Here is a 25,752-nt window from a genome sequence, read left to right as displayed (position 1 = left end):
CTCTGGCTCCGAGTCTGAGCCCGAGTCCCAGCCATCACACCCTGACACTACCAAGAGCACAAAAGAACCTCAGGAGAGCCTGCTGGATCAGGCCCATGGCCTACCTGGCGCAGCATCCTCTTCCCACGGTGCCCGACCAGATGCCCCCGTGGGAAACCAGCAAGAGCCCTCTCCCCACCACAGCTTCCAGAGGCTAAGTCCTCTTCCTCCTCCATGAATTTGCCCAATCCTCTTTAAATCAAGCCATACCAGTTGGTGGTCCATCACCGCCTCCTGCAGCAGCAGTGAGTTCCACAGTTCCACTCCGCTCTGCATGAAGAAGTCCTTTCTCTTCTCTTCCCCCGCGTTTTGGGGGACGGGGTTGCCTTCTCTCTCCTCTTTCCTGCCTGACCCTTCTGCCCTTCTCCACCGCCAGGTCCAGTGCGGCGAGAGCCTGACCATCCTCTGGAGCCCCGCCAACCACATGTACCTCTTCCAGCACCTCCTGTCCACCTTGCACTCTTACGAGACCCTGCGGGACCTGCTGTCCCCGCCGAGGGCTGCCCTGCCCACTGACGGCCACCCCGCCACCGCCGAGGGGGGTTCCCCTGAGGCCAGCTCCCCTCCTCGGCGCCTGCTGACCCTGACGCTGGAGCTCAGCTCCCTCAAGGCCACGGCCTTCGTCTCGGAGATGCACTACCTGAGCCTGGCGGCCGAGCGCCTCCTGCTCAACCGCCACGGCACATCTCTCCATGCCTACTGCCCAGGGCTGGCGGCCGGCTTTGACGGCAACAGCATCTTTGTCTTGAAGGAGGTTGAGCTGCAAGCCGTCCCCGAGCTGGAGGAGATGATCCTGCACCGAGGGCCGTTCCCCTCCCTGAGCACGCTGCGCAACCGCGTCTGGGCCCTGTCGTGCGCCAGCGTGGCGGTGGAGTTCCCCTACCAGTACGACTTCTCGGCCACCCTGGATGAAGCCCTGGGCATCCAGAAGTGGCTCAAGGGCCTCCATGGCAGAAGCGGCGCCGGAGAAATCCCTGGCTCCCAGCTCCCTCCTGACCTGCTGCTGAAAGTCCAGCAGTTCTCCTGGGTCTTCCTGGATGACGTCTTTGAGGTGAAGCTGCGCGACAACTACGAGCTGATGAAGGACGAGAGCAAGGAGAGCGCCAAGCGGCTGCACCTTCTCGATGCCAAGGTGGCCGCTCTGCGCAAGCAGCACGGGGAGCTGCTGCCGGCCCGCAAGATCGAGGAGCTGTACGCCTCACTGGAGAAGAAGAACATCGAGATCTACATCCAGCGCTCGCAGCGCCTCTACGGCAACACGCCCATGCGCCGAGCCCTCCTCACTTGGACCGTGGCCGGCCTGGAGCTGGTGGCGCTGGCCGACGAGTCCTTCCACGGTGCCGAGAGGGTCCTGCGGCAGATCCGCGAGCTGGACGCCACCAGCCCCTTCCCCGCTGACGGGCTGGACCTCATCACCCACTGGTGCCGCATGGTCAAGGGGAGCATCAACAGTTTCTTCGGTGAGGTCCTGGCGTTCCGAGCACGTGGGGGCTTTGCTGTCCTCATCCCAGGGCATGTGGGGAGAATATTTGAGGGGCTGCGAAGGGAGGGAGCCCAGTAGGGCTGGGCAATATGTTGATATACAGTCATACCTTGGATCCTGAATGTCTTGGTACTCAGACGTTTTGGCTCCTGAATGCCGCAAACCCAGAAGTGAGTCTTCCGGTATGTGAACGTTCTTTGGAACCCGAATGTACAACACTGCTTCCGCGGCTTCCGATTGGCTGCCAATCTGAAGCTGCGCTTTGGTTTCCGAACATTTTGGAAGTCGAACAGACTTCCAGAACAGATTCCAAGGTACGATTGTCCAAAACTGGTTTGAAGTCCATATCATGATATTGGGTTCATAGTTTTTGACCTGGCAGTGTATCATGAATCATGTTAGAGCTGGGCAATATATTGTCCAAAACCAGTTTCGAGTCCATATCACGATAATGGCTTTGAAATTTTTGACCTGGCGATATATTGTGAATCACGATGTCTGTATGTGCTTGCTATGCAAAAATCACAATGTGGGGAAACCCCCCAATGCCTCTACATTGCTCCATCCTGATTGTGAAATATCCGCATATCACGATGTTTAGCTGGTGATATATCGCGATGTTGATAACCAAATGTTGCCCAGCCCTAGAGCCCAGGGGGTCTCTAGCGGAAAGGTCTCTGCGCTGTCCTCAGGTGACTGCAGGGTTTAGGGGGCAGCTGCAGCTAATTAATGGTTTGTTATCAAGCCTCATAAATCTTGAGGGAGAGCCAGAGTGTGGCTCTCCCTGGAGGAGCAGGGTTTGAATCCCCACTGAAGTGCTCTGGGTGACCTTGGGGGCGCCAGTAACTGACTCTCAGCTTCGACTGCCTCATAGGGATTAAACGAGGAGGGGGGAACCCATGAGCTCCTCAGGGGGGAAATTGTGGGACATTAATCCAATAAGCAAATAAATAAGTTGAGCATTACTGATAAACCAGCCGAAGCTCTAAACATTATTATCATTCCATTTACACCCCACCTTTCTTCCCCAAGAAGCTCAGGCTGTGTACACTGCACTCCTCCTCTCCATTTGTCTTGAGAATGCGGGATGGGTTGTGTAGGTACTTGTTGGGGGGGGATGCCCTCTGTACATGCTCAGAGGCACTATTAGGAACGTAAGAAGAGCTCTGCTGCATCATGTCAATGGCCAGTCTAGTCCGGCATCCTCTTCTCACAGAGGCCAGCCAGATGCCGCAATGGGAAGCAGGAAGCAGGATTCACGAGAGCAATTTCCCCCTCCCCTTGTTTCCAGCAACTGGTATTCTGAATCATTGCTGCCTCCAGCTGTGAAGGTAGAGCAGAGCCACCATGGCTGGTAGACCTCGATAGCCACCCACCTCTTCCATGAATGCACCTAATCCTCTTTTAAAGCCATCTGGCCTAGGACTTGCCGATCAGAAGCTCGGTGGTTCAAATCCCCGCGACGGGGTGAGCTCCTGTTGCTCGGTCCCTGCTCCTGCCCACCTAGCAGTTCGAAAGCATGTTAAAGTGCGAGTAGATAAATAGGTACGGCTCCGGCAAGAAGGTAAACGGTGTTTCCGTGCGCTGCTCTGGTTCGCCAGAAGCGGCTTAGTCATGCTGGCCACATGACCTGGAAGCTGTACGCCGGCTCCCTCGGCCAGTAAAGCGAGATGGGCGCCGCAACCCCAGAGTCGTCCGCGACTGGACCTAACGGTCAGGGGTCCCTTTACCTTTACCTAGCTTGGTGGCCTTCACTGCCTCCTGTGGGAGGAAGTTCCACAGTTTAACCCAGCACAAGTCCTTTTTTTTTTACTTGTCCCGGATCTTCCAAAATTCAGCCACGTTGATGTCCACGACTTCTGGTGCTATGAGAGAAGGGAGGAAAGCTTTCCCCTCTCCAATTTCTCTGGGCTATGCATCATTTTATAAATTTCTGCCATTCTGCCTCTTCCTCGCATTTTCTCCAAAAAGCCCCCAATGCTGCGGCCTCCCTCCGGGGGCTGTTGCTCCTACATCCCCTGGGTCACTTCGCCTGCCCTTTCCTGACGCTTCACCTCTTGACTTTGCAGTGCGGATCCGCGATTACCCCCGCTACCTGTTTGAGATCCGGGACTGGCGGCTCTCGGGGCGTCTGGCCGGGGCAGAGCAGCGGGGCCAGCCTTGCTCCCGCCGGCGGCAGGTGCTGAAGCTGGGGCCGCCCTGGGGGGACGTCTCGGTGGAGAGGAACATGCCCCCCTTGAAGTTCTACCACGACTTCCACTGTGAGTCCCCGCGAGGGTTTCCAGGCTAGGAGGAAGGAGCAGGAGGCAGCCTTAACGCCCCCAAGATCTCAGGCAGAGAGAAGGGTCCTTGCCCCAATCCCACTTCTGTCACCTGGTCCTTTTTAAAGAATAGATTTTTATTGAAATTTGGAAAAAGGAAAAGATTAATTTCTTTTTCAAGACTAAAAAGCTAACATGAATAGAAACACAGAACAGAAAGAGAAGAGGGGGGGAAATAAAAAATGGGGGGGGGGAGGGAAAGAGAAAGAAAGAACGTCTGTTGTTTTTAAGCTGGAGATGCTTCCAGGAATTGCACCCGTGTCATGGTTCTTCCATGCAGAGTGATTCTGTCTTAGATGGTCTTGACTTCAACTCCCATCATCCACAGCCAATCTAACAGCCAGGAATGAGGGGAGTTGTAGCCATGCAACATTCAGGCACCCAAAGGCAAAGAAGGCTGGGTCTAAGGGTTGGTCTCCAACCAGGAAGATGTGAACTAACATTTCCTGTGAGCCATGAAGCCCGCTGGGTGACCTTGGGCCAGCCTCTCTGTCTCATGGCCCGGCCCGTTGCTGGGAGGATAAAACAGGGCGCTAGGTTGGTGAGACCCACAATCACTGGCCTAAGTTGTCAGAGAGGGAAGGTGGAGTGAAAAGTGCAATGATAAGGGAATGCTGGAAGCTGCCTTATTCTAAGTCTATTTAACTCAGTACTGCCAGCACAGACTGGCAGCAACTCCTCAGGACTTCAGGCAGGAAATCTTTCCTGGCCGCGCCAGAGGTGATGCCTCTGGGGACTGAACCTAGAGTTCAGAATAATAGTATTTTACAGCATTGTGTTTATTAAAATATTTATATGCCATTGTTCATTAAAAAAATCAGCAGGTTTACAGCAGCTATGTATAAAACAAAAGTTGTTGCTGTTATTGTTTCTTACCAGGGACCTTCTGCTTGCAAAGCAGGGGCTCTCCCATTGAGCTTTGATCACTTCCAGTCTTCATGGGGTGGAATAAACAGCTGACTTAAACAGAAGCTGCTTTATCCCAAGCCCATTGAGCCTACACTGGCTGGCAGCATCTCTCCAGGGGTTCAGGCAGGGGGGCCTTAACCCTACCTGGACATGCTGCAGCGGATGGAGCCAGGGACCTTCTGCAGGCAGAGCAGGGACTCTGCCCATAAGCTACAGCTCACCTGGTAAAAGCGACACAAGTTTCTGGTCTTCGTGGTTCTGAACGGAGGGATGTCCTTTTCCGCGCCTGAGCCCCCTGTCCTTCGCAGCCGAGGTCTTCCAGTACACCATCGTGTGGGGCCCGTGCTGGGACCCGGCCTGGACGCTGATTGGGCAGGCCATTGACCTGCTGACCAAGCCCTCCGAGGACCCCAGCGCCCCCCTGCCCTGGTGGGACAAGAGCCGCCTGCTTCTCCACGGCGACTGGCACATGGACATTGAGCAGGCCAACCTGCACCAGGTGGCCACGGAGGTGAGGCCCGACAGGGCGAGGCAGGGCATGGAGGGAGCCCGGCGGGCCGGGGGCTTGGGCGGCCACCAAGAAGGGGGGCAGCCTGGTCTCTGCTCCAACCTCGCCTTCTGCCGCAGGACCCCTACAACACCACGGAGAACATGCACTGGGAGTGGAGCCACCTCTCCTTCCACTGGCGCCCGGGGCAGTTCGTCTTCAAGGGGGACCTGGACGTCAACGTCCGGACAGCCTCCAAGTAAGTGGCCATATTGGCAGGGGGCAGCAGGGCTTCGAGGGCGAGAGCGTGTGAGAGAGAGAGGTGGTTCTTTAGGGGAGGGCGCTATGACGTTTGCCCAGGCGTTGGGTAGTGAAGCTTGCCTCTGTTGGCGTTTCTTCAATAACCGGAGAATCCTAGGAATGTAGCATGGGAAGGGAGCCAGAGAGAGCAGTAATAACAGCAGATGGAAATGGAAAGATGAGAAACGAAAGCATGAACCAGGCACGCAGAATACAGAGGGTTTTATGTGGGCTAAGTAAGTGAGTCTAACAAGCCACTGAAAGAAAGAAAAAACCAGGATGAGCGTTGTCCTTGCATAAAGAAAAATTAGCATATAAGTTGCCTTATTATTACTATTATTCAGTGCTTTTTTTCCAAAAAAATGTTTAGGGGTACACCATTTTATAGTTCAAATCATGAAAAATAAATACAGTGGTACCTCGGGTTACATACGCTTCAGGTTACAGACTCCGCTAACCCAGAAATATTAAGTTGGGTTAAGAACTTTGCTTCAGGATGAGAACAGAAATCGTGCTCCAGCGGCATGGTGGCAGCAGGCAGCCCCATTAGCTAAAGTGGTGCTTCAGGTTAAGAACAGTTTCAGGTTAAGAACGGACCTCCGGAACGAATTAAGTTCTTAACCCAAGGTACCACTGTACAGTAAATAGACAAAAATATAAAGATTCACAAAATGTTTAGAGGTATGCGTACCCCTGTGTCCCCCCCCCCAGCAAAAAGTACTGCTATTATTTATGAATTTATGACTCCTAGGTTACAACATCAAAGCACAATATCATGCCTTTATTAATTATATTAATGTCAGGCCGAGATTCCCCTTAGTTGCTGGGCAGAATCAGGGTGCTCCTCTCCTGCCGTGGGGCGTAATACCTGTTTCACCCTCCTCCTCCTCCTCCTCCTCCGGGGCAGGTATGACGACTGCTGCTTCCTGCACCTGCCGCAGCTGTGCATGACGCTGGACCTGACGTGGCTGTGCCACGGGAACCCCCAAGACCACCACGGGGTGGTGCTGCGCTCCCCAGAGTTCCTTCCCGAGGTGCCCGTGGGCCAGGACTATGACTCCTACCGCGCCTTCCGCTCCGAGAACCTCAACCTCTGCATCTGCATGGACCTGACGCGGCCCAGCGGGGGTGAGTGTGGAATCGTAGAGGTCACAAGGAACCCCAAGGCTCATCTAGTCCAACCCCCTGCAATGCTGGAATCTCAGCTAAAACATCCATGACAGAAGACAGGGTCGTGTGTTTTCCCCACTTTTTTTTCTAGGGTAAGGCAGGGTACAGGAGCTGGGCTGAGTCTGATTCCCTCAGGAGGAAATATTTTAATTTCCAACTAAATATCAGGAAGATCAAGTACTTTTAAAAGACTGGAGTAAATTCTTAATTCATTTAAAAGACCAACGTAAACAGTTAAAATCATTGGCAGGGATGTAATGACACTTGTAATGTGGACTTATCTATGGTAACTATGGATACATAACAGATGGATAATGGTAAAAGATGCAGAAGATCTAATTTTAAATATGGAACCCAGGGAGGGAGGGAAGGAGGGAAGGAGGTTCAAAAGAACCTTTCGCTTAAATGTTTGAAATGGTTCCAGTTAAAATGTATAAAACTGTGTAAAACCAATTAAAAAATTATTTAAAAAATGATTTCCAACTAAGAATCAGGAAGAGCTTTCTGAGTGCAAGAACTGTTTGACAGTGGAACGGTCTCCCTCGGGAGGTGATGGACTCTCCTTTCCTGGAGGTTTTTAAGCAGAGGTTGGGTGGCCACCTGCCAGGGATGCTTTGGTTGAGATTCCTGCATTGCAGCAGGGGGTCGGACTAGATGACTCCTAGGGTCCCTTCCTACTAGATGATCCCATTATTTCAGAGTGGCTGGGGCAACCCAGCCAGATGGGCAAGGTATAAATAAATAAATAAATAAAAATTATTATTATTATTAAAAAACCCAACAAAAGAGAGCCCACCTTCTGAGGGCATCCTTATTGCTATGAATAAAGTGCAATTAAAAATCAAGTATCCCATTTAAAGTGGTTATAAAACCCGACCTGCCAAGGAAAATAAATATTTTTTTTATGTACACGACAATGGCGGCAAGAGTCTTAATAGCACAAGGATGGAAGAATGAGGAAACCCCGACGAAAGAACAGTGGCAAGAGAAATTGATGGATTATGCAGAACTGGAGAAAATGACATACAAACTGTGAGACAAAGACAACTGTGACTTTAAAAGAAGAATGGGAACTTTTTACAAACTATTTAAAAAAACAACAAAATGAATTGGACTCCTTGGCAGGCTTTGAATAAACATACACAAATTTATTGACTGTTAATATAATAGACAATTTAAGGATCTTTACAATTTTACAATATGCAGAGAACAACATGTGCTGAAAAGTCAGAGAGAGGAACTGAGGGAAGGCTTGGGAAGGGAGGGAGGGTTCTTTTTTTGCGAGGGGGAAATGGGGGGGGGTGAGGAAGATGATATGTTATGATAATTTGTTATATTGGGATTATTAATTATTTTAAAAATAAAATAAAGTGGTTATAAGTCCCTGCCCTGGGACTTCTTGTCTTGATGGCGATGATGATCTGATCTTGACAACTGTTCTGTTCCACCCCGCCCTCCGCAGAGCCCTCCCAGCCCCGGATCCTGCTCTACAGCAGCACCCTGCGCTGGATGCAGAACTTCTGGGCCACGTGGACCAGCGTCACGCGCCCCATCTGCCGGGGAAAACTTTTCGGGAACCTGAAGCCCATCAGGAAGAAGCTGGGCCAGCACTACCGGCAGCTCTCCTTCACAGCCCTCTTCCCCAAGCTCCAGGTGAGGTGCAGGCCAGGCTCCCGGAGGTCCGGGTGGGGTCTCATCTGGCTTCGGATTTGCACTTGGGAAGCCCACTTGCTCGAGTGGGGAGGGGTGTAAGGGGCAGCCCTCAGATTTATAGCACTAGGACTTGGGGACACCCAAGGAAGCTGCACGTTGCAGCACATAGGAGGCATCTGTGACCACCAATTTGGATGGCTTTTAAACAGGACTAGACAATAAATTAAAATAACTTTTAGAAATGAGAATAATTATCATTTATTCTGGACTGGTAATTATTTGACTAACCTTACTTGTAGATATTGTAAGCATTAAAATATTGTACGTGCAAAAAATTGGCAAGTGGATAGCTCATGGTTAAGGGCACCAAGTTTTAAAACAACTATTGTAACCGAAAACCCCATGGTGGTTCTCACCGTTAGAAGTAATATCGGTTAAAAAGAAAAATACTATAGGAAGAATGGCAACATACCAGCAGCTCCTAAAGGAAGAACAGGGCCAATTAAAACTAAGACCATACGAAGAGGTGACCCAATACTGTACCACATGGCTACAATATCACCAAATTGCACAAATATTCAACCAGGATAAAGTAATTGGATTTGAAAAAGAAGAATCAAAATTACAAAAAGTATTATTACAAAACTCAAAAAAGAATATATCTAAAATGTATAATTTATTATTAGAATGGGAATTAAAGGGTGAAGAAGTAAAAGAAGTTATGATTAAATGGGCATGTGATATAGGATATGTAATTCGGCTGGAACAATGGGAGAAATTATGGAAAGATATTAAATTCACGGCATGTTATACAATAAAAGAAAATTTTATGAAAATGGTGTACCAATGGTACTTAACTCCGGTAAAATTGGCTAAAATTTACAAATTAAAATCGAATACCTGTTGGAGATGTAAAAAAGAAATAGGAACAATGTTTCACATGTGGTGGGAATGCCGACCTATTAAACAATTCTGGAATGAAATCTATGAAGAACTCAAAAAGATGTTTAAAATATCTTTCAGTAAAAAACCGGAGGCATTCCTTTTAGGTTTAATTACAAATGATATTCCCGAAAATCAAAGGAAAGTATTCCTTTATGCAACAACAGCTGCCAGGATGCTTATAGCAAAAAACTGGAAAGGGAGAAAAATTCCATCAGTGAAAGATTGGCAAATTAAATTTTGTGAATACATAAATCTGGCAAGACTCACAGCTTACATAAGGGGACAATCGGACCAGAAATTATTAAAAGAATGGGGTTGTGCTAAAGAGTATATGAAAAAACATTGTTCTGGAGTAAGTATATTGGTATGTAATGAATGATGCTTTACAGGGTTAAAGAAAAAGAAAAATGGTGTTAAAAAAAAAAGTACAAAGGTGGAAGTAATCTAATTAGACACAGCAATATAGTAAGAGTAAACTTTTTGAGGTCTTAGAACAAAGGAAGGAAGTCAATATGTGTTTATGTACGTAATGATATGGTTTTTTTCTGTAGATGTGTGCTTTTTCGCTTTTGTTTAGTTTTGTTTCTTGGTGTTTTTTCCCCTTTTTCTTTTCTGGTTTTTTTTTTTTTGTATGTTCCTATTTTTTTTGTATAGTATTATTTTGGATTCAATGTTTGTACTTTTTGTTATGATTCTGCATTGAAAATAAAAAAAATTAAAACAAACAAAAAACAAACTATTGTAATATAAAGTTAATTGGAAGGAATGGAATGTGAATTAGAAGTAACTAGGGAAATACTGCAGCAACAAGAAGAAACTTTAGGCGCAGCAAGAACGGAGTGCGGGAAACCAATTTTTGCAAAATTTGTTGTGGCTGATTTGGTAAAAATTAGGAAAAACCAATAACAATGATTTGGCCAAAAATAATTAATAAACAGGATTAGACAAATGTGTGGGCTATCAATGGCTCCTAGCCACAGTGGCTCTGCTTCCACAGTTGGACACAGCAATGCTTCTGAAAATCCGTTGCTGGAAACCCCAGGAGGTCTCCAGCTGTTTTTGGACTGCAACTCCCATCGTCCTTAACTGGCAGGACCATTGGTCAGGAATGATGGGGACTGTAGTCCGAAAATAGCTGGAGACCTGAGTTTGGGAAACCCAGGTTAGAATGATGTGGGAAGGAGATCTCCATTGTTGGGCCAGTTGCAGCCTGGCTGCTGTCGCTCGATGGGTGACCGGGTCTTCGCATTACTCAATTTGCATGGTTTCTGGAAAGAGTGGCGGCAGTGCTAGAGCAGCTGGCTCTGGGGAGAGTAAGGTGCTGCACTGCGGAAGAGGGAGAGTAAAAAACCTCTCCCCCCCCCCCCCAATGCTGTGCGCCTTGTTTGAGCGAACTTCACCGAAGGCCGAGACGAAAGCAAACCCTGTTTCTCCTGCTTCCCCCCAGGTGCATTACTGGGCCTCCTTCGCTCAGCAGCGTGGCATCCAGCTGGAGTGTGGGCAGGGGCACATTTTCACGCGAGGAACCCAGAGGCTCATCCCCCAGGGTGAGTGGGCACAAGGGGGGTGGGAACTGGGAGGGGATCTGACGTTGGCAGGTGGGGGAGGCTTCTCCCTTCCCTCTCTCTCCCTCACACCGCCGTTCTCACCCTGCAGCCGGGACGGTGATGCGGCGCCTCATCTCCGAGTGGAGCATCACGCAGATGATGAGCGACCTGAGCCTTGTCACAGTGCACCTGATGGCCTCCACCTGCGACGAGAATGCCGACCACCGCCTGGACTCCCTGGTCAAGAAGACCCACCTCCTCAGCCTCTCCTCCCTCGCCTACCAGCGCCACAGCGTCCGCACCGCCGAGGAGGTGGGCAGCAGCGCAGGAGCCCCCCTTCCTTCAGCAGGGAGCCTGCCTTCCCCCAGGTTCCAGGCAGGGGGTTTTCCCTCAGCCCCCAACTGGAGCTGCAAGCATTCTGCAAGCCCAGCAGGTGCTCTGTCCCACAGATTCGCCTCTTCTCTTGAAAGACAAACTAAGTTTCTAGTCCCCATGATCTGGAAGATCTGTGGAACCAGTAGCTCCACATTAGCCACACTGACTGTTAGAAGCTCTCCAGGCGTGTGTGTGTGTGTGCGTTCCCAGCCCTACCAGTGTGACAAGCAGTCGTTACGCGCTGCTCCTGGCCCTGTCCTTCCCTTGCGCAGCCTCCTCCCCTGGGGCACATGTGGTGCCTGACAGCCTCCCTTCCCCGCCAGGAGCTGCCTCTTCGCGACGGGGACGACGTCTTCCACACGCACCAGCTGCACCTGGTGGACTTGCGGGCTTCCTGGACCACAACAAACCGGGACATCGCCTTTGGCCTCTATGACGGCTACAAGAAAGCGGCGGTCCTCAAGCGCAACCTCTCCACCGAGGCCCTGAAGGGGCTCAGGATCGACCCCCAGCTGCCGGCCAAGAAGCCCAAGAGGGGGCCTCCCCCCAGCTACCAGCCTCCCCTGAGGGTCATCACCCCACCCAGCAGCACCCGGACGGAGCGCAGCCCCTCCGGAGGTGAGGGAGGGGGAAAGGGGTTGGCTGTAAAGTGGCGGGGGGTGGGGAAGTCAAGAGCCTCTCCTTTTGCATGTGGGGGTTTTGAATTATGGAGCAAGTGTCATAGGCACACACACCCCGGTCACCAATCATTGCTGGATCAGTGTCCCATTCCCCCCGACAGAAGAAGAGGGGAAGATGCGTGTAAATATCTGAGTCGGACCTCATAGAACAGACCTGAGCCTTGAAACACACTGTAGAGCAGAGAGAGGAAGTGGGAAAGAACGTCACTTTTTTCAGCTTCCTCGTTTTTTTATTTTGCTTGTTACATAAAAATTATACACCACTCCATTGTAAAGAAATCTCTGAACATTCGACAAGAAAGCTAAAGCGATAAAATAATCCCTGAGAAGAATTAGCTTTCTAAAAGTTAACACAACAATAGGCTGAAAATGGATTGAAACTCGCATCCACTTTCTGGACATCTGGACTGGCTTGTCTAAACAAGAGCACCTTTAGCTGAAAAGAGTGCAGCAAAGGTGTCTGCCTGATCTCAGCAGGCAGGGAGTTCCCAAGTGTAGGCGCCGCTAGACTAAAATGTTGTTTTCTTACAAATGCGGAACTGATATAACGTGGCGCTTGTAACAGGGCAAGTTCTGCCGATCAAAGTAGTCAAGCGGGTGCATGTGGGGTCAGGTGATATTGTAGGCAAATTGGTCCCAAGTTATTAAGGGCTTTATAAACTGATAACATCTTGAAATTTGTGCGGTAAGAAATTGGCAACCAGTGCGTATATCTGAGCACAGGAGTTCAATGCTGACAAGGCCTTGCTCCTGTCAGCAATCGGGCTGCAGCATCCTGCACCAACTGCAGCTTCTGAATCACATGCAAGGAAAGCGCCACACAGAGCGCACTGCAGTAGTCCAGCCCTGAAGTCCCCAGCGCATGAACTACTGTGGACAAACTTTCTCGGTCCAGCTCTGTGTACTTTTCATCTCACACCCAGACCGTAGAGCTCTTCCTACACCCACCTCTCACCCCAGCCTTTCGTCCTTCTCAGGGGTGCACTGGTTGGCCCTTGGGCTTCCCCCAACTCTTGAAATCTGTGATTCCCCCCCAGGAGCCTACATGCTCAAGAAGCTGATCGAGGAGACGGACCGCTTTGTGGTCTTCACAGAGGAGGATTCCGGGGTGAGCGAGCAGCTGTGTGGGATTGCTGCCTGCCAGACGGACGACATCTTCAACCGAAACTGCCTTATCGAGCTGGTCAACTGCCAGGTATTTGCCACTTGCCACGGCCCCCTTCCTCCTTGCTGGGTGGGAAACGGGGGCTGCTGCCACCTCTCACCCAGCGGAGTGAGCAACCGGGGTTGCAGGGATACTTTGCTTGGTTGGGCAGCTTTGGGGGGGGGCTGACTGTTTTGAGGGGGTTAGTCTGCATCTTATCAAAGGAGATTCACTTGCAGGAACATCGTAGGCCATTCCCCAGGTCAGTGGGGCTCATTTGACAACAGCAAGGTGACTAGTACTTAGTGTCAATGGCACAGCCCTGTGGAACTCCCTGCCACTGGAGGTTCAGCAGGTGCTTTCTGTTCCTACTTTTAAATGCCTGCTGAAAACTTTCCTATTCAGCCCAGCCCATGCCGGCAATTAAGAATGGAGCATTCCACAATAGTGAAATGGTGTCCGTTTTAAGCTTCTCTTATATGGATTTTGCTGTATGGTTTTATGTACTATTCATAGAGTCGGAAGGGTCATCTAGTCCAACCTCCTGCAATGCAGGGATCATACTTACAGAATCCCTCATAGATGGCCTCTGTTTTAAAAACCTCCCGTGAAGGCGCATGTCAGAGCTGGCTCCAGGTCCCAGCTCACAGAGGACCAACGCTAGCCGGCAGTAATGTACAAAAGTCTTTATTGAAGTACAGTTTCCATTTCCAAACCGGAGCGCCCCAGCTCTACGTCTTAGAGGCTAGACCGGCGAAGCTCCGTCTGAGTCTCCGCCCCCTGTACACCAGTTTAAGACTCTAACCTTACTCCACCTCTTCCGTCTCTCCTTTCTCCTCTGGGTCCTACTACCCCCCGGGGTCCCTTCTGTCCTGGACTCTTCTGACGCTGACGCTGACCCCCCTGAGTCTCCTCCCTCCTTTCGGCGGGCTTTAGGACCTGGCTCCCTATCCGGGCTGCCCACTGCGCCGCCCTCTTGTACATTTGAACTTGGCGCGCGCGCCCAGTCTCCGACCTTCCTTTTGACCGTTTCCTTGCTCTCCAATGGAGGTGTGGCCAATCCTGACTCATGTCCTCCCGCTGGCGGTGAGCCGCCTGATCCCGATGCCTGGGACTCCTCCCCCCTACTGCGCTCTGGTGGAGAAGCTGGTCCTGATTTCCAACTGCTGCTCTCTGAGTCCCCTCTTGCCCCTTCTTCCTGGGGTGTCCCCCTAGGCACCCCCCTTGCTCTGACCATGGGAGCCCCTTTCTGTGAATCCTCCGAGTCGCTGGAGAGACTCAGAGACCTCGGACGGCTGTCATCGCTAACATTTCCTTCAGATTCCTCCCCCTCGGTCTCTATTTCCTCCCTCTCCTGTGCCTCTGCTCCTGAGCCCCTGACAGCGCATCTGCCACCTTCAACTGCTGGTGGCTGAGACGGCATCCTTGGATTGTATATTTGATGTCACTCCAGTCTTTTAGTGACTTTATTTATTCATCATAACAATAATAATTATTTATTACTTATATCCGGCTGCGTCTCCTCAGCCACTCTGGGCAGCTTCCACCGAAGATTAAAAATACATTAAAACACCAGTCATTAAAGAACTTTAGGTGTCTTCTAAACCTCAGATAGTTGTTTATTCCTTTGACATCTGATGGGAGGGCGTTACATTCACTCCCCATTTTATCCCTACAACGACCCTGCCAGGTAGGCTGGGTTGAGAATGACCATGAGTGGCCCACCGAGGTCACCCAATGAGTGTCACGGACCAAGCGGGGATTTGAACCCTAGTCTCTCCCAGGTCCTGTTCCTCATTTAATCCCCACAACGACCCCTGTGAAGTTAAGCTGAGAGGTTGTCGCTGGCCCAAGGTGAGAGCTTCATGGCTGAGTGGGGATTTGAACCCTGGTCCCTAGCCCGGCATTCTAACCACTGCACCACCCTGTCTCTTTGGAGTGAATCATTGCCTGTTTGCCAACTCCTGCTCCTCCCTCCCCCCACCCCAGATGGTCCTCCGTGGGGCAGAGACGGAGGGCTGTGTGATTGTCTCGGCCGCCAAAGCTCAGCTGCTCCAGTGCCAGCACCACCCAGCCTGGTACGGGGACACCCTCAAGCAGAAGACCTCCTGGACCTGCCTGCTGGACGGGATGCAGTACTTCGCCACCACCGAGAGCAGCCCCTCCGAGCACGAAGACGTGCAGCTCTGGCTAGAGGTGGGTGCTGTGTAGCCTTCCCAAAGCAAGGAAGGATTGGACTCTGATTAATAGAATACACACGAGGCTTGACCAGCAAGACTCGGGGGGGGTGCCAATAATAATAATAATCCTCCCTCTCCACCCCTCGGCCCAGGTCATTTTATTCACAAAAGAACTTTTTACACAGTGTCGTAAGAACCAATCAGATTTCCTCTGAGCATTTCAAAAAACCCCATGTGGGGACAACGTTAGATCAGAATAAATTCTTTTAACTACAAAGACTACTCTGAACATGCATACATATCTGAGAGTAAATAAAACAGGACTAGAGGAATGCTTTTAGGAAACTCCGGAGGTCATAAACAGAAGTAATCAGGAGAGGCAGGATTTACCATCTCCTTGTGAACTCTCTTCCTGGCCCTTAAGATCTATCTAAAGACTAAACTACATCAAAGTAACCTACTATCTTTATGTACTGAGGATGCCTGATGAAGCAACTGGCCTGTGTATAGAATGCTTATACGTGCCTGTCAGGCGTAGAAATTGAAGAGTAGAGAAGATGGCCAGAGATGCAGAGGCTTGTGGGATTTGATCAGAAATTATTGTCAATGAATCAAACCCAGTCAACGCAATGCTTTCATCATGGACACAATGGCTTGATGCATATTTTATAATTCCTCATAGTAATCCCACACTCTGGATATTTGCACTCCTGCAGTGCTGCTCCCCACAACACACACCTTGCCAAAACAAGTGGTCTCAGGTGGCCGATAGCCAGGGGCAAAATGTGCCTGGCACCTGGCGAATTCTGGACGACACTGCTTTCTCCCCGGAGGCTGCCCTTCCTCCCTCTCCCTCACCCCTGCTCCCTGCCTCCCTCACCCCCAGGTCAAGAACATTGAGGAGCACCGCCAGCGAAGCCTGGACTCCGTGCAGGAGCTGATGGAGAGCGGGCAGGCGGTGGGCGGCATGGTCAGCACCACCACAGGTCAGTGCGCCAAGAGAAGAGGAGGCAGGCCAGGCCGGAGAGCTGAGTGCCCACCTCCTTTGGCAGGGAGGGTGGCAGGGGTTTGGGAAGGGCGGGCAGGTGGGGGGCGCTGTTCTCTCAGCCGCCTGGGAATCTGACCTCCAACTCTTTGGTTCCCCCCCCCCCCCATACATATACATTTATCCAATTACACAATACACGTACATAACACACTACCTTATTTTTATAACATAAAACAAAGCTACATTACTCTATATAATACCTATCTATACTGTACATATCAACATACCTACACACCTCCCCCACACGGACACCCACCAAGTGACTTGACTTCCAGCTGTTCTTGTTACGCTACTTTATTTTTCCAACTAGCTTAAACGCATTTCATTATTTCTTTAATCTCTTCTTCTATCTTAACTTTACTCTCCTTTCACTCTAATCATTTTCTGGATTCACTTAATATCTGTCGCAAATTCTACTTTTTCCACATAAATTTTGATGCATTCCTTAAAGATAGCCCACTCCTTATTCACTTTTTGTACCATATCTGACCTGCGACTCTTTGCCCCCGCCCCCCCCCAGACTGGAACCAGCCCCACGAGGTGCAGCCCACCCAGCAGGTCCAGCGCATCATCTCACGGTGCAGCTGCCGCATGTACTACATCAGCTACAGCCACGACATCAACCCCGAGCTGGCCACCGAGATCAAGCCGCCCGAGCCGCCGGCCCACCCTGAGAAGGAGGACCTCCTCAAGAAGCAGGAAGGTGTGTGGGGAGGAGCCAGGAGAAGCAGAGGGACGGGCAGGTGGTGGCAGGTAGTGGGTGGTCCAGGGGGCAGAGGAAGCTGCCTTATCCTGAGCCGAGCCGTTGCTCCACTCTGCTCAGTATTGCCAGCACTGACTGGCAGCTAAGGCTCTCCAGCCTTTCAGCCAGGAGGGACTTTCCCCAGCCCTCCCTAGAGATCCCACCAGGGACCTTCTGCCTTTGCGTCCCTGAGCTTTAAAATAGTATATGTTTCCGAGCACAATTCAAAGTGTTGGTGCTGGCCTTTAAAGCCCTAAATGGCCTCAGTCCGGTATATCTGAAGGAGCGTCTCCACCCCCATCGTTCTGCCCAGACACTGAGATCCAGCTCCGAGGGCCTTTTGGCGGTTCCCTCACTGCGAGAAGCCAAGTTACAGGGAACCAGGCAGAGGGCCTTCTCGGTGGTGGCACCCGCCCTGTGGAATGCCCTCCCACCAGATGTCAAAGAGAACAACAACTATCAGACTTTTAGAAGACATCTGAAGGCAGCCCTGTTTAGGGAAGCTTTTAATGTTTGATGCATTACTGTATTTTAATATTTTGTTGGAAGCCGCCCGGAGTGGCTGGGGAAACCCAGCCAGATGGGTGGAGTATAAATAATTTTATTATTATTATTGTTATTATTATTATTAATTATTTATTAAACAAAGCAAGGCTCCAGTCCTCATGGTTCTGAATGAAGGACTTTGGGGGCATCTTTCTGCCCTCTTCTTTTACCCCCCACCCACCCTCCAGGGGCCGCGGACACCTTCACTCTCATCCACCACGACCTGGAGATTTCCACCAACCCGGCGCAGTACGCCATGATCCTCGACATTGTCAACAACCTCCTGCTCCATGTGGAGCCCAAGCGCAAGGTGGGAGGACATATTGGGGACTAGCTTTTTGTTGTTGTTAGCCTTGGAAATCCTAGCAGGCTGGGGTATGCAATGGTTACATTGCCTGCGTTTCTGCAGAGTGCTAAAGTGTGGTTTGTCTGTAAGAGCGTAAGAAAAGGCTGCTGGATCAGGCCATGGGGGCCCCATCTAGGCCAGCCTCCTGTCCTCCCAGAGCCCAGATACCCCTAGGAATCTAGGTAGACTGTCTCTGGAGCGGGAGGTTCCAAAAATCCAGCCTCCTCCTCTCACAGAGGCTGATCAGATGCCCCCAAGCAGGATTCGAGCACAAGAGCCATTTCCCATCCTGGGGTTTCCAGCAAATGTATTCAGAAGTGCACCTGCCTCTGACAGTGGAGGCAGAGGATAGCCGTGGCAGCTAGTAGCCACTGATAGCTGCTTCCTCTTCCAGGAATTTGTCTACTCTTTTAAGGCCTTCCAATCTGGTGGCCATCACTGCCTCCTGTGGCAGAGAGTTCCAAAGTTCATGCACTGCGTGAACAAGTCTTTCCTTTTATCTGTCCCGAATCGTCCAGCATCCATCTCCATTCGATGCCCATAGTTTGCACTTACCACTGAACCACAGTTTGTTCTAACCATGCCACCCCACAGCCAAGCAAACAAGCAAACCATGGTTTGTTATTCCCCCCCCCCCCCAATAAAACCCTGACTTGTTTTGCATCTCAGGCGGGATAGCTGAGCAAGCCACAGCTAACCTAAGCTAAGCTTTTGGGTTCAGCAAGCTGTAGTTTTGTAAGCCAAGGACAAGAAACCATAGTTTTCCAGGGTCTCAGGCAAAGCAGGGTGCTTCTCATCATCCATCCACCCTGTTGGATTGAGACCCCTGTACTTTCCATGTTGTCCCTGCCCAGGTCTTGAGGTTATGAGGTTATGACTCCCCCTCCACGTTTCAATTTTCGCAGGAGCACAGCGAGAAAAAGCAGCGCGTCCGCTTCCAGCTGGAGATCTCCAGCAACCCCGAGGAGCAGCGCAGCAGCATCCTGCATTTGCAGGAGGCCGTCCGCCAGCACGTGGCCCAGATCCGCCACCTGGAGAAGCAGATGTACTCGGTCATGAAGGTGACTCTCGCTCCCCTTGACCCTCCAGGCCGACCTGCCGTGCGTGCCTCTCCAAGGCAGGCAGGCAGTGGGGGCAGCAGGTCGGCGGGAGCCCCAAGATCCCACGTCCCCATGCGCACTGTGACGGCTTGCTTCCTTCCTTCCTTCCTTCCCTCCTCCAGTCGCTGCAGGACGACGGCCGGAACGAGTCTCTCCTGGACCACAACCAGAAGCTGCAGGAGCAGCTGAGCCGGGAGAAAGCTGAACTGCAGCAGGAAAGCGAAGAGCTAAATATCCTCATCAGGTAGGAGGGGCGAGCTCCCTCTGGAGGCACCCAGTCGCAGCGGTTATCCTGAGCAGGTAGACTGCCTCTAAACCTGGGAGCCCCATGTTGTTGTTGTTTTTAGGAAAAAACAAATACTTATTGGCTTTTATTTTATTTATTTATTTATTCATTTATTAAATTTGTATATCGCCCTATACCCCTGGATCTCAGGGCAATACAGAACATAATTTTTTAAAACAAATACCAACCATTAAACACTTACCTAGCAGTACATGGTGTCTGTTCTTTCCATGAACTTCAGACATAATCCTGCACATTCAACGTTCAAACATAACTTAACGCAACCTCTCCACTGAGAAGACTGAGCGCTTGGCATAAGGAGGTCTTGATTTTGGTCATTAACATAGTTAAAGAAAGGGAAAATGGAGGCGCTACTTGCACAGCTGCGGTTCCACCTCTCCCAATGTCCCTGGCAGCAGGCTGTGGGCCCTCCTTGCCCCCAAGTCTCTCCCTGTGCCCCTATTCCTCCCCCATCTCCTCACCTTGCCCCCCTCCCTCCAGGTGCTTCAAGGACTTCCAGCTGCAGCGGGCCAACAAGATGGAGCTGCGGAAGCAGCTGGAGGACGTGGGGGTGGCCCGCCGGACAGAGTTCTACTTCGCCCAGGCCCGGTGGCGCCTGACTGAGGAGGACGGGCAGCTGGGCATTGCTGAGCTGGAGCTGCAGCGCTTCCTGTACAGCAAGGTGGGGTGGAAGAGTGGGGAGGGGACCCCCAGGGGTCATCTTTGCAGCTCTGAGACCAGGAGAATGAGAAATATTTTATTAATGAATTAAACTGAGCTTGTAGTTTCTGTTTAACTTCTGCCCTGAAAGCCACACTGCTTCGTCGGAAGGCAGCCCTGTTTAGGGACGCTTTTAATGTTTAATAGACTATTGCATTTTAATATTCTGTTGGAAGCCGCCCAGAGTGGCTGGGAAAACCCAGCCAGATGGGTGGGGTATAAATAATAAATTATTGTTATTATTATTATCTATCCAACGCTCTGCAATGTAAGAATCCAAGGAGGAGAGTGGGGGTCACAGCAGATGCTGCCATGGTCAGGGTTCACCGTGCTGCCTCCTCTCTCTCTCTCCCTCTCTCAGGTGAATAAGTCGGACGACACGGCCGAACACCTCCTGGAGCTGGGATGGGTCACCATGAACAACCTCCTCCCCAACGCCGTCTACAAGGTCAGTGGCAGAGCCAGCACTCCCCTCCCTGCCCCTTGGACTCCCCACTGCCCAACCTGGAAGGTGGAGAGGCTTGGGGCCATTGCGTGCCAATGAATGCTCTGGGCATGCGCAGAGTGTTTTCCCCACTGCTCCTGAGCCTGCCAAGCCCTATGACGAAGCCTCTTCTTTTGAGTGGGTGGGGTGTAACATTTGTGACCACGGCCACCTTGCCCTGTCTGCTCCTGCCTGCAGGTGGTCCTCCGCCCTCAGAGCACCTGCCAGTCCGGCCGCCAGCTGGCCCTGCGGATTTTCAGCAAAGTCCGGCCGCCAGTGGGTGGCATCTCTATCAAAGAGCATTTCGAGGTGAGACGGCAGTGCGCGCACATGGGAGAGAGAGAGGTGATGGGATGCATGTGGCAGGAGCTGGAGTCGGTTAACTTCACTGGTGTCATTGAAGTTAACTCTTCAGTCAAAGAAACCAGTGCAGGTCTAGCGATCATAGAATTGCAGAGTTGGAAGGGACCCTGAGGGTCATCCAGTCCAACCCCCTGCCATGCAGGAATTTCAGCTAACGTATCCAGGGCAGATGGTCATTCAGCCTCTGCTTAAAAATCTCCAAGGATCACTTCCCTGTAGGTCTTTCCCCAAGGACTTAAGGTTCCCGTCTTCCACCGATCTTTACGTTCCCTTTCCCAGTTCCTTCCCCAGCAGCCTAAGGCTCTGCTGTCTTGTCTCTCTTTGCTCCTCCCTTTTCATCCCTCTTCTGGTTCTGGGAGACCAGAGGGGAAGGGAGCTGGTTGCAGCAAGAGGGCTTCCTCCCCTGCCTGCCTCCTGTCTCCTGGCCCCCTTCCTCTCCAGCCTCTGATTCTGCACTGCTCTCTGCTCCAGCCTCTTCCTGCTCACCAAACCCTGTCGCCTCTTCAGCTTCCCAGTCTGCCCCCTCTTCTCCCTCTGACCACTCATCGTTGTCCCACCCCAGATCTCCTGGCCTTCTTCCCCTGCTGGCTCCCCCCACCAGGCAGTCTATGGAATCATGTGAGGGAGAATGGGGTGGTAGGGAGAGGGTGGCAAGGCTCCACATGTCGAGGATCTTGACCACCCCTTCCGCCCCGGCCAGGTGAACGTGGTGCCCCTCACCATCCAGCTGACGCACCAGTTTTTCCACCGCATGATGGGCTTCTTCTTCCCGGGACGCAACGTGGAGGAGGAGGAGGTGGGCGACGAAGAGGACAAGTCCAAGCTGGTGACGACAGGTGAGCTCCTCCTGGCCTCCGCTGGCCTCCCATCAGTGCACTTTTTTTAAAATAATATTTTTTATTAATTTTAACATATAAATTATAAAATGTACCACAAAACTTATCACTTATACAATCTTTTTAGACTTCCATCAGCCCTTCTGATGATCCACCGTTTTAACCACTTCTTATGCATTTCTTAACTTTATATTGCCTTTACATCTCTTAAAAAATCATCCTCCCCCTTGTCCATTTTTACAATACTACTAATAATACTCTTCACAAAACTTATTGTAACCCTACAAACATTGTCTGTTCTTCACAATACTTTGCAAATAGTCCGTAATTTTACTTCAGTCTTCCGTGAATTTCTGGTCTCGCCAGTTTCGAATCCTTCCTGTTAGTTTATCTAATTCTGCATAGTCCATTAACTTCATCCTCCATTCTTCAATCGTCGGTAACTCTTCTTGCTTCCATTTTTGGGCCAATAATATTCTTGCTGCTGTTACCCATCTGGTTTCACCCCATCAGTGCGCTTTTGCCATGACCTGGCACTTGCCCAAACACTGCGCTGGGCAGAGATAAATTTGTGACCAGCTCCTGTCCCCACAGAGAAGGTTGCCTGCCGCACCCCTGAGCGATTCCCTGTTCTCCCTCTACTCCGCCTTCACTGGGGAGGGAGGGGCTTTATGTGTGAGTGTGCTGTGGGGAGCAGGGAGCTGCTGGGAGCAGAACCCCACCCCTGCACCTCTTTCTGCCCTGTGCAGGCATGCCAGTGGTGAAGCCCCGACAGCTCATGGTCTCCGAAGATTCCCTGGGGACGGGGAAGGGCATGGCTCAGGGCCTCAACCGGACGTCAGGGGTCAGGCGCTCCTTCCGCAAAACGCCAGAGGTAACTTGCCCCTCTTGTGGGGTGTGAGAGCACGTGGGGGCAGGGGGCGTTGGTCTTGCCCCAATGTGCTGGTTGCAACCTGACAGCCATGCACAGTGAATTTTATTATTATAAAGAATAATAATCGTTGAGCTGGGTGTGGAGGAGGGTCATTATGTTATGTTAGGTATATGCATATGCCGCCCACCTGGCAGGCAGGATGGGGCCCCTTGGTGCTTTCTCCCAACACGGGCTCCTTCCTCCCTCCCTATAGCGGAATGGACTCCTTTGGAAGGTAGACTGCTCTCCCCAGGGAGGCTCACTTTGCACCTTCATTGCACACCTTTAGGCATCAGGCGAAAATGTTCCTCTTCAGCCAGGCCAATTTGGCTGATTACATCCAATACCCTTTTAAACGTGTTGTGGGGAAGGTATTGTTTTGTGTGGTTTTTGCTTGGTTTTATTATGTATTCTGTGCTTTATTCTCTTATTTTTATGAGATCTACGGATGAAGGGCAGTATACAAGTTTAATAAATTAAAAAATAAAGGTGGTGGACTCTCTTTCCTTGGCGGTTTTTAAGCAGAGGTTGGGTGGCCGCCTGCCGGGGAGTCTTTATCTGTGATTCCAACCCTTCAGTTCCATGATTCTGTGGTTCTAGTACCCAGTAGACGACATTGACAAGATGAAGGAAAGGGCAGCGATGAATAACTCGTTCATCTACATCAAGATCCCACAAGTGCCGCTCTGCGTGAGCTACAAGGTCAGCCAGTCGTCCTGGGTTTGGGGTTTGGGCACGGACCATGAATGCAGCATGGCTTTTCCTTACCGTCGTGGTCACTATCACATCATGTGGCAGAGAGTTCCATAAGTTAGCCATGAGCTGTGTGAAGAGCTCCCTTCTCTCTGCCCACACAACCTCTTGGATCCGGCTTGCGTCTGCTGCCGCCTTAACCCCATCCAGCACCTTGAGATATGTGGGCGCTCCCATTTCCTGGGGCTAGGGTGCGGGGAGCATGGCGGGGAGGAGGAGAAGGACGTCCCTATCCCCCTGCCCCCCGGGACATGGCCTGACCTGCTGCTTCTCCACCCTCTTCCCCAGGGGGAGAAGAACAGTGTGGACTGGGGCGAACTCAACCTGGTGCTGCCCTGCCTGGAATACCACAACAACACCTGGACGTGGCTGGACTTTGCCATGGCGGTGAAGCGGGACAGCCGCAAGGCCTTGGTGGCGCAGGTAAGAGTGGGTGCTGGCGGGGGTGTGGGGAAGGGGCACGGGATGGGCCAAAGACTGCAAGGGGGGTAGTTTCTGGTTCACCCTCTGCCTGCCAGGCCTCTGCTCAAAAGACTGCCAGGGCTTAGGAAGGAGCCTTACAAAGAGGGTGGCATACAGCCGTCGCAGCTAGTAGCCTTCGGTGGCCTTCTAGGAACGGAGGACCCAGCCGTCTGCTGAGTCCCTCTAGCCCCCGTATTGCCTGCACTGTCCGGCAGTAGCTCTCTTAGGGTTTATAAGAGCATAAGAACAGCCTGGTTGCTGGATCAGGCTGATCTAGTCCAGCATCATGTCCTCACAGTGGCCAAACACCCCATAGAACCTAGAATCCCGATAGACTGTCTCTGGAGGTGGAGGCTCCATGAAAGCATCCGAAGAGCCCTTCAGCTATATTTTATCAGCAGTCTCAAAGCGTCAGCAGGTGGGCTGGACAACCCACCTGCCACAGCCCCTAACACCATTATGCCAGGCGATTGGCAGGCGCACCGTCCCACCCGCCTAGAATCGTCGGATTGCAGAGTTGGAAGGAACCCCAAGGGTCACGTAGCCTGACCTCCTGCAATGCAGGAAGCGCAGCTAAAGGATCCCGGGATTGTAGGGCGGGGAGGGACCCCAAGGCTCATTTAGTCCAACCCAGTGCAATAATCGGGAATCAAACTTCGCCAGCTGGCAGCAGCATGGGGGACAGACCCGAAAGTTCACCCCACACCCTCTTTTAAGGAGCAGAGCAGACAAGCGCCCCCTTTCCCTCTCGTGCCCTTTTTTTGCAGGTCATCAAGGAGAAGCTCCGGCTCAAGCCGGCCACGGGCGGCAACGATTCCCGGGGCAAGCAGGAGGGCAAGCTGGAGGGCCACGTTCAGCAGCAGGAGGAGGACGAGAAGGCCCGGCTCCTCATTGGCCTGAGCGTTGGAGAAAAGGTCCCCGGGAAGAAGTCCATTTTCAGCAGGCGCAAGTGAGGCCTCTGCTCCGCTGCCCCGCTGGCCGGGGAGAAGAGAGGAGGTGGCAGGGAGGACGTCTCCGCCACCAGGGACCAAATTTCCTGCGGCACATGGGATGTGCAGGCGCCCAGAGAGTCCGGCCACAGCCAGGGACCCAGCCCCGCCGGATGCCTTGTGGCCGGAGTGTCACCCCGCGGGAGCTGGAGGCCTGGCGCCACGGGACGATGACCAGGGCTGTCTGCGCTGGCCTTGGCGTGGTTGCTGGGGGGGGGGGCGCCCTGCTTCCGCCTGCTGCTCTATGCATTGTTTGTTGGGAAACGGGAGGGGAACAGAGTTTAAATAAGAGAGTTTATCATTTGGAGCTGGGTGTGTGTCTGTCTTTACTCTCTCTGGGCAGCCAGCAGGGGAATCGGGGCCCTTCCTCAGCTGCACTGCGCCACCTTCCTCTTGCAGAGCCCTGCTGCGTCTGAGCATTGCAGGGGGTTGGACTAGATGACCCTTAGGGTCCCTTCCAACTCTACTCTCAAATTGTTCCGGCTGGCAGGGCTCGAATTTGGGCTTTCACCAAAACCATTTATCCCAGACCAGGCGGGCTCTACACTGCTACTCTCTGGGGCCCTTAAAATATCACTGGCATTTGCCACAGGGACTCTTTTCAAAACTGCCCCCCTCACAGCTTGAATGGGATGCAGTTTTAACTCTTACAGAGAGGAGACCTATTGAAATTCACAGCAATGGCTCACTTTGGCCTGTTAAATCCAGCGGACCTGAGCTGAACTTAATCGGAGTTGAACTTAGTCCTGGGGAACCTATTATCAAACCTAAGGGCCATAATCTTTTCTGGGCAATGTGTCAGGGGCCAGACTGGCAGCAACCTAGTGGTAGGCGGGGTCACAGGCCAGAGACAGGCAACAAATGCAAGTTTTACCTTTAGACAGCAGGCTAGTCTTTGCACACAAACAAACACAGTATCTGTCCTCCATCC

The 25,752-nt window shown here is 51.7% G+C and overlaps 1 protein-coding gene across 2 annotated transcripts in view; it reads left to right on the top strand.

Annotated features, from left to right (window-relative positions):
* The window catches only part of BLTP2 (bridge-like lipid transfer protein family member 2), a 43,769-nt gene extending 18,641 nt beyond the window's left edge, over positions 1-25,128 (top strand). For both annotated transcript variants that reach the window (XM_028707645.2, XM_077919718.1), the window contains 24 exons: positions 416-1,499; positions 3,592-3,783; positions 5,061-5,263; positions 5,380-5,498; positions 6,447-6,667; positions 8,172-8,362; positions 10,755-10,854; positions 10,964-11,166; positions 11,553-11,847; positions 12,947-13,104; positions 15,043-15,249; positions 16,120-16,219; positions 16,802-16,984; positions 17,758-17,879; positions 18,821-18,976; positions 19,138-19,259; positions 19,803-19,983; positions 20,383-20,469; positions 20,704-20,814; positions 21,569-21,704; positions 22,454-22,578; positions 23,218-23,319; positions 23,659-23,793; positions 24,600-25,128. In XM_028707645.2, coding sequence (XP_028563478.2) covers positions 416-1,499; positions 3,592-3,783; positions 5,061-5,263; positions 5,380-5,498; positions 6,447-6,667; positions 8,172-8,362; positions 10,755-10,854; positions 10,964-11,166; positions 11,553-11,847; positions 12,947-13,104; positions 15,043-15,249; positions 16,120-16,219; positions 16,802-16,984; positions 17,758-17,879; positions 18,821-18,976; positions 19,138-19,259; positions 19,803-19,983; positions 20,383-20,469; positions 20,704-20,814; positions 21,569-21,704; positions 22,454-22,578; positions 23,218-23,319; positions 23,659-23,793; positions 24,600-24,785 — 4,719 coding nt within the window. In that variant the 3' untranslated portion in view covers positions 24,786-25,128. The remainder of the gene's footprint in view (positions 1-415; positions 1,500-3,591; positions 3,784-5,060; positions 5,264-5,379; positions 5,499-6,446; positions 6,668-8,171; positions 8,363-10,754; positions 10,855-10,963; positions 11,167-11,552; positions 11,848-12,946; positions 13,105-15,042; positions 15,250-16,119; positions 16,220-16,801; positions 16,985-17,757; positions 17,880-18,820; positions 18,977-19,137; positions 19,260-19,802; positions 19,984-20,382; positions 20,470-20,703; positions 20,815-21,568; positions 21,705-22,453; positions 22,579-23,217; positions 23,320-23,658; positions 23,794-24,599) is intronic.
* The last annotated feature ends 624 nt before the right edge of the window (positions 25,129-25,752 follow it).

The sequence above is a fragment of the Podarcis muralis genome, chromosome 15, assembly GCF_964188315.1.
Source record: "Podarcis muralis chromosome 15, rPodMur119.hap1.1, whole genome shotgun sequence".
Taxonomy (NCBI): Eukaryota; Metazoa; Chordata; class Lepidosauria; order Squamata; family Lacertidae; genus Podarcis; species Podarcis muralis.
This window is presented reverse-complemented; position numbering and strand designations above follow the sequence as displayed.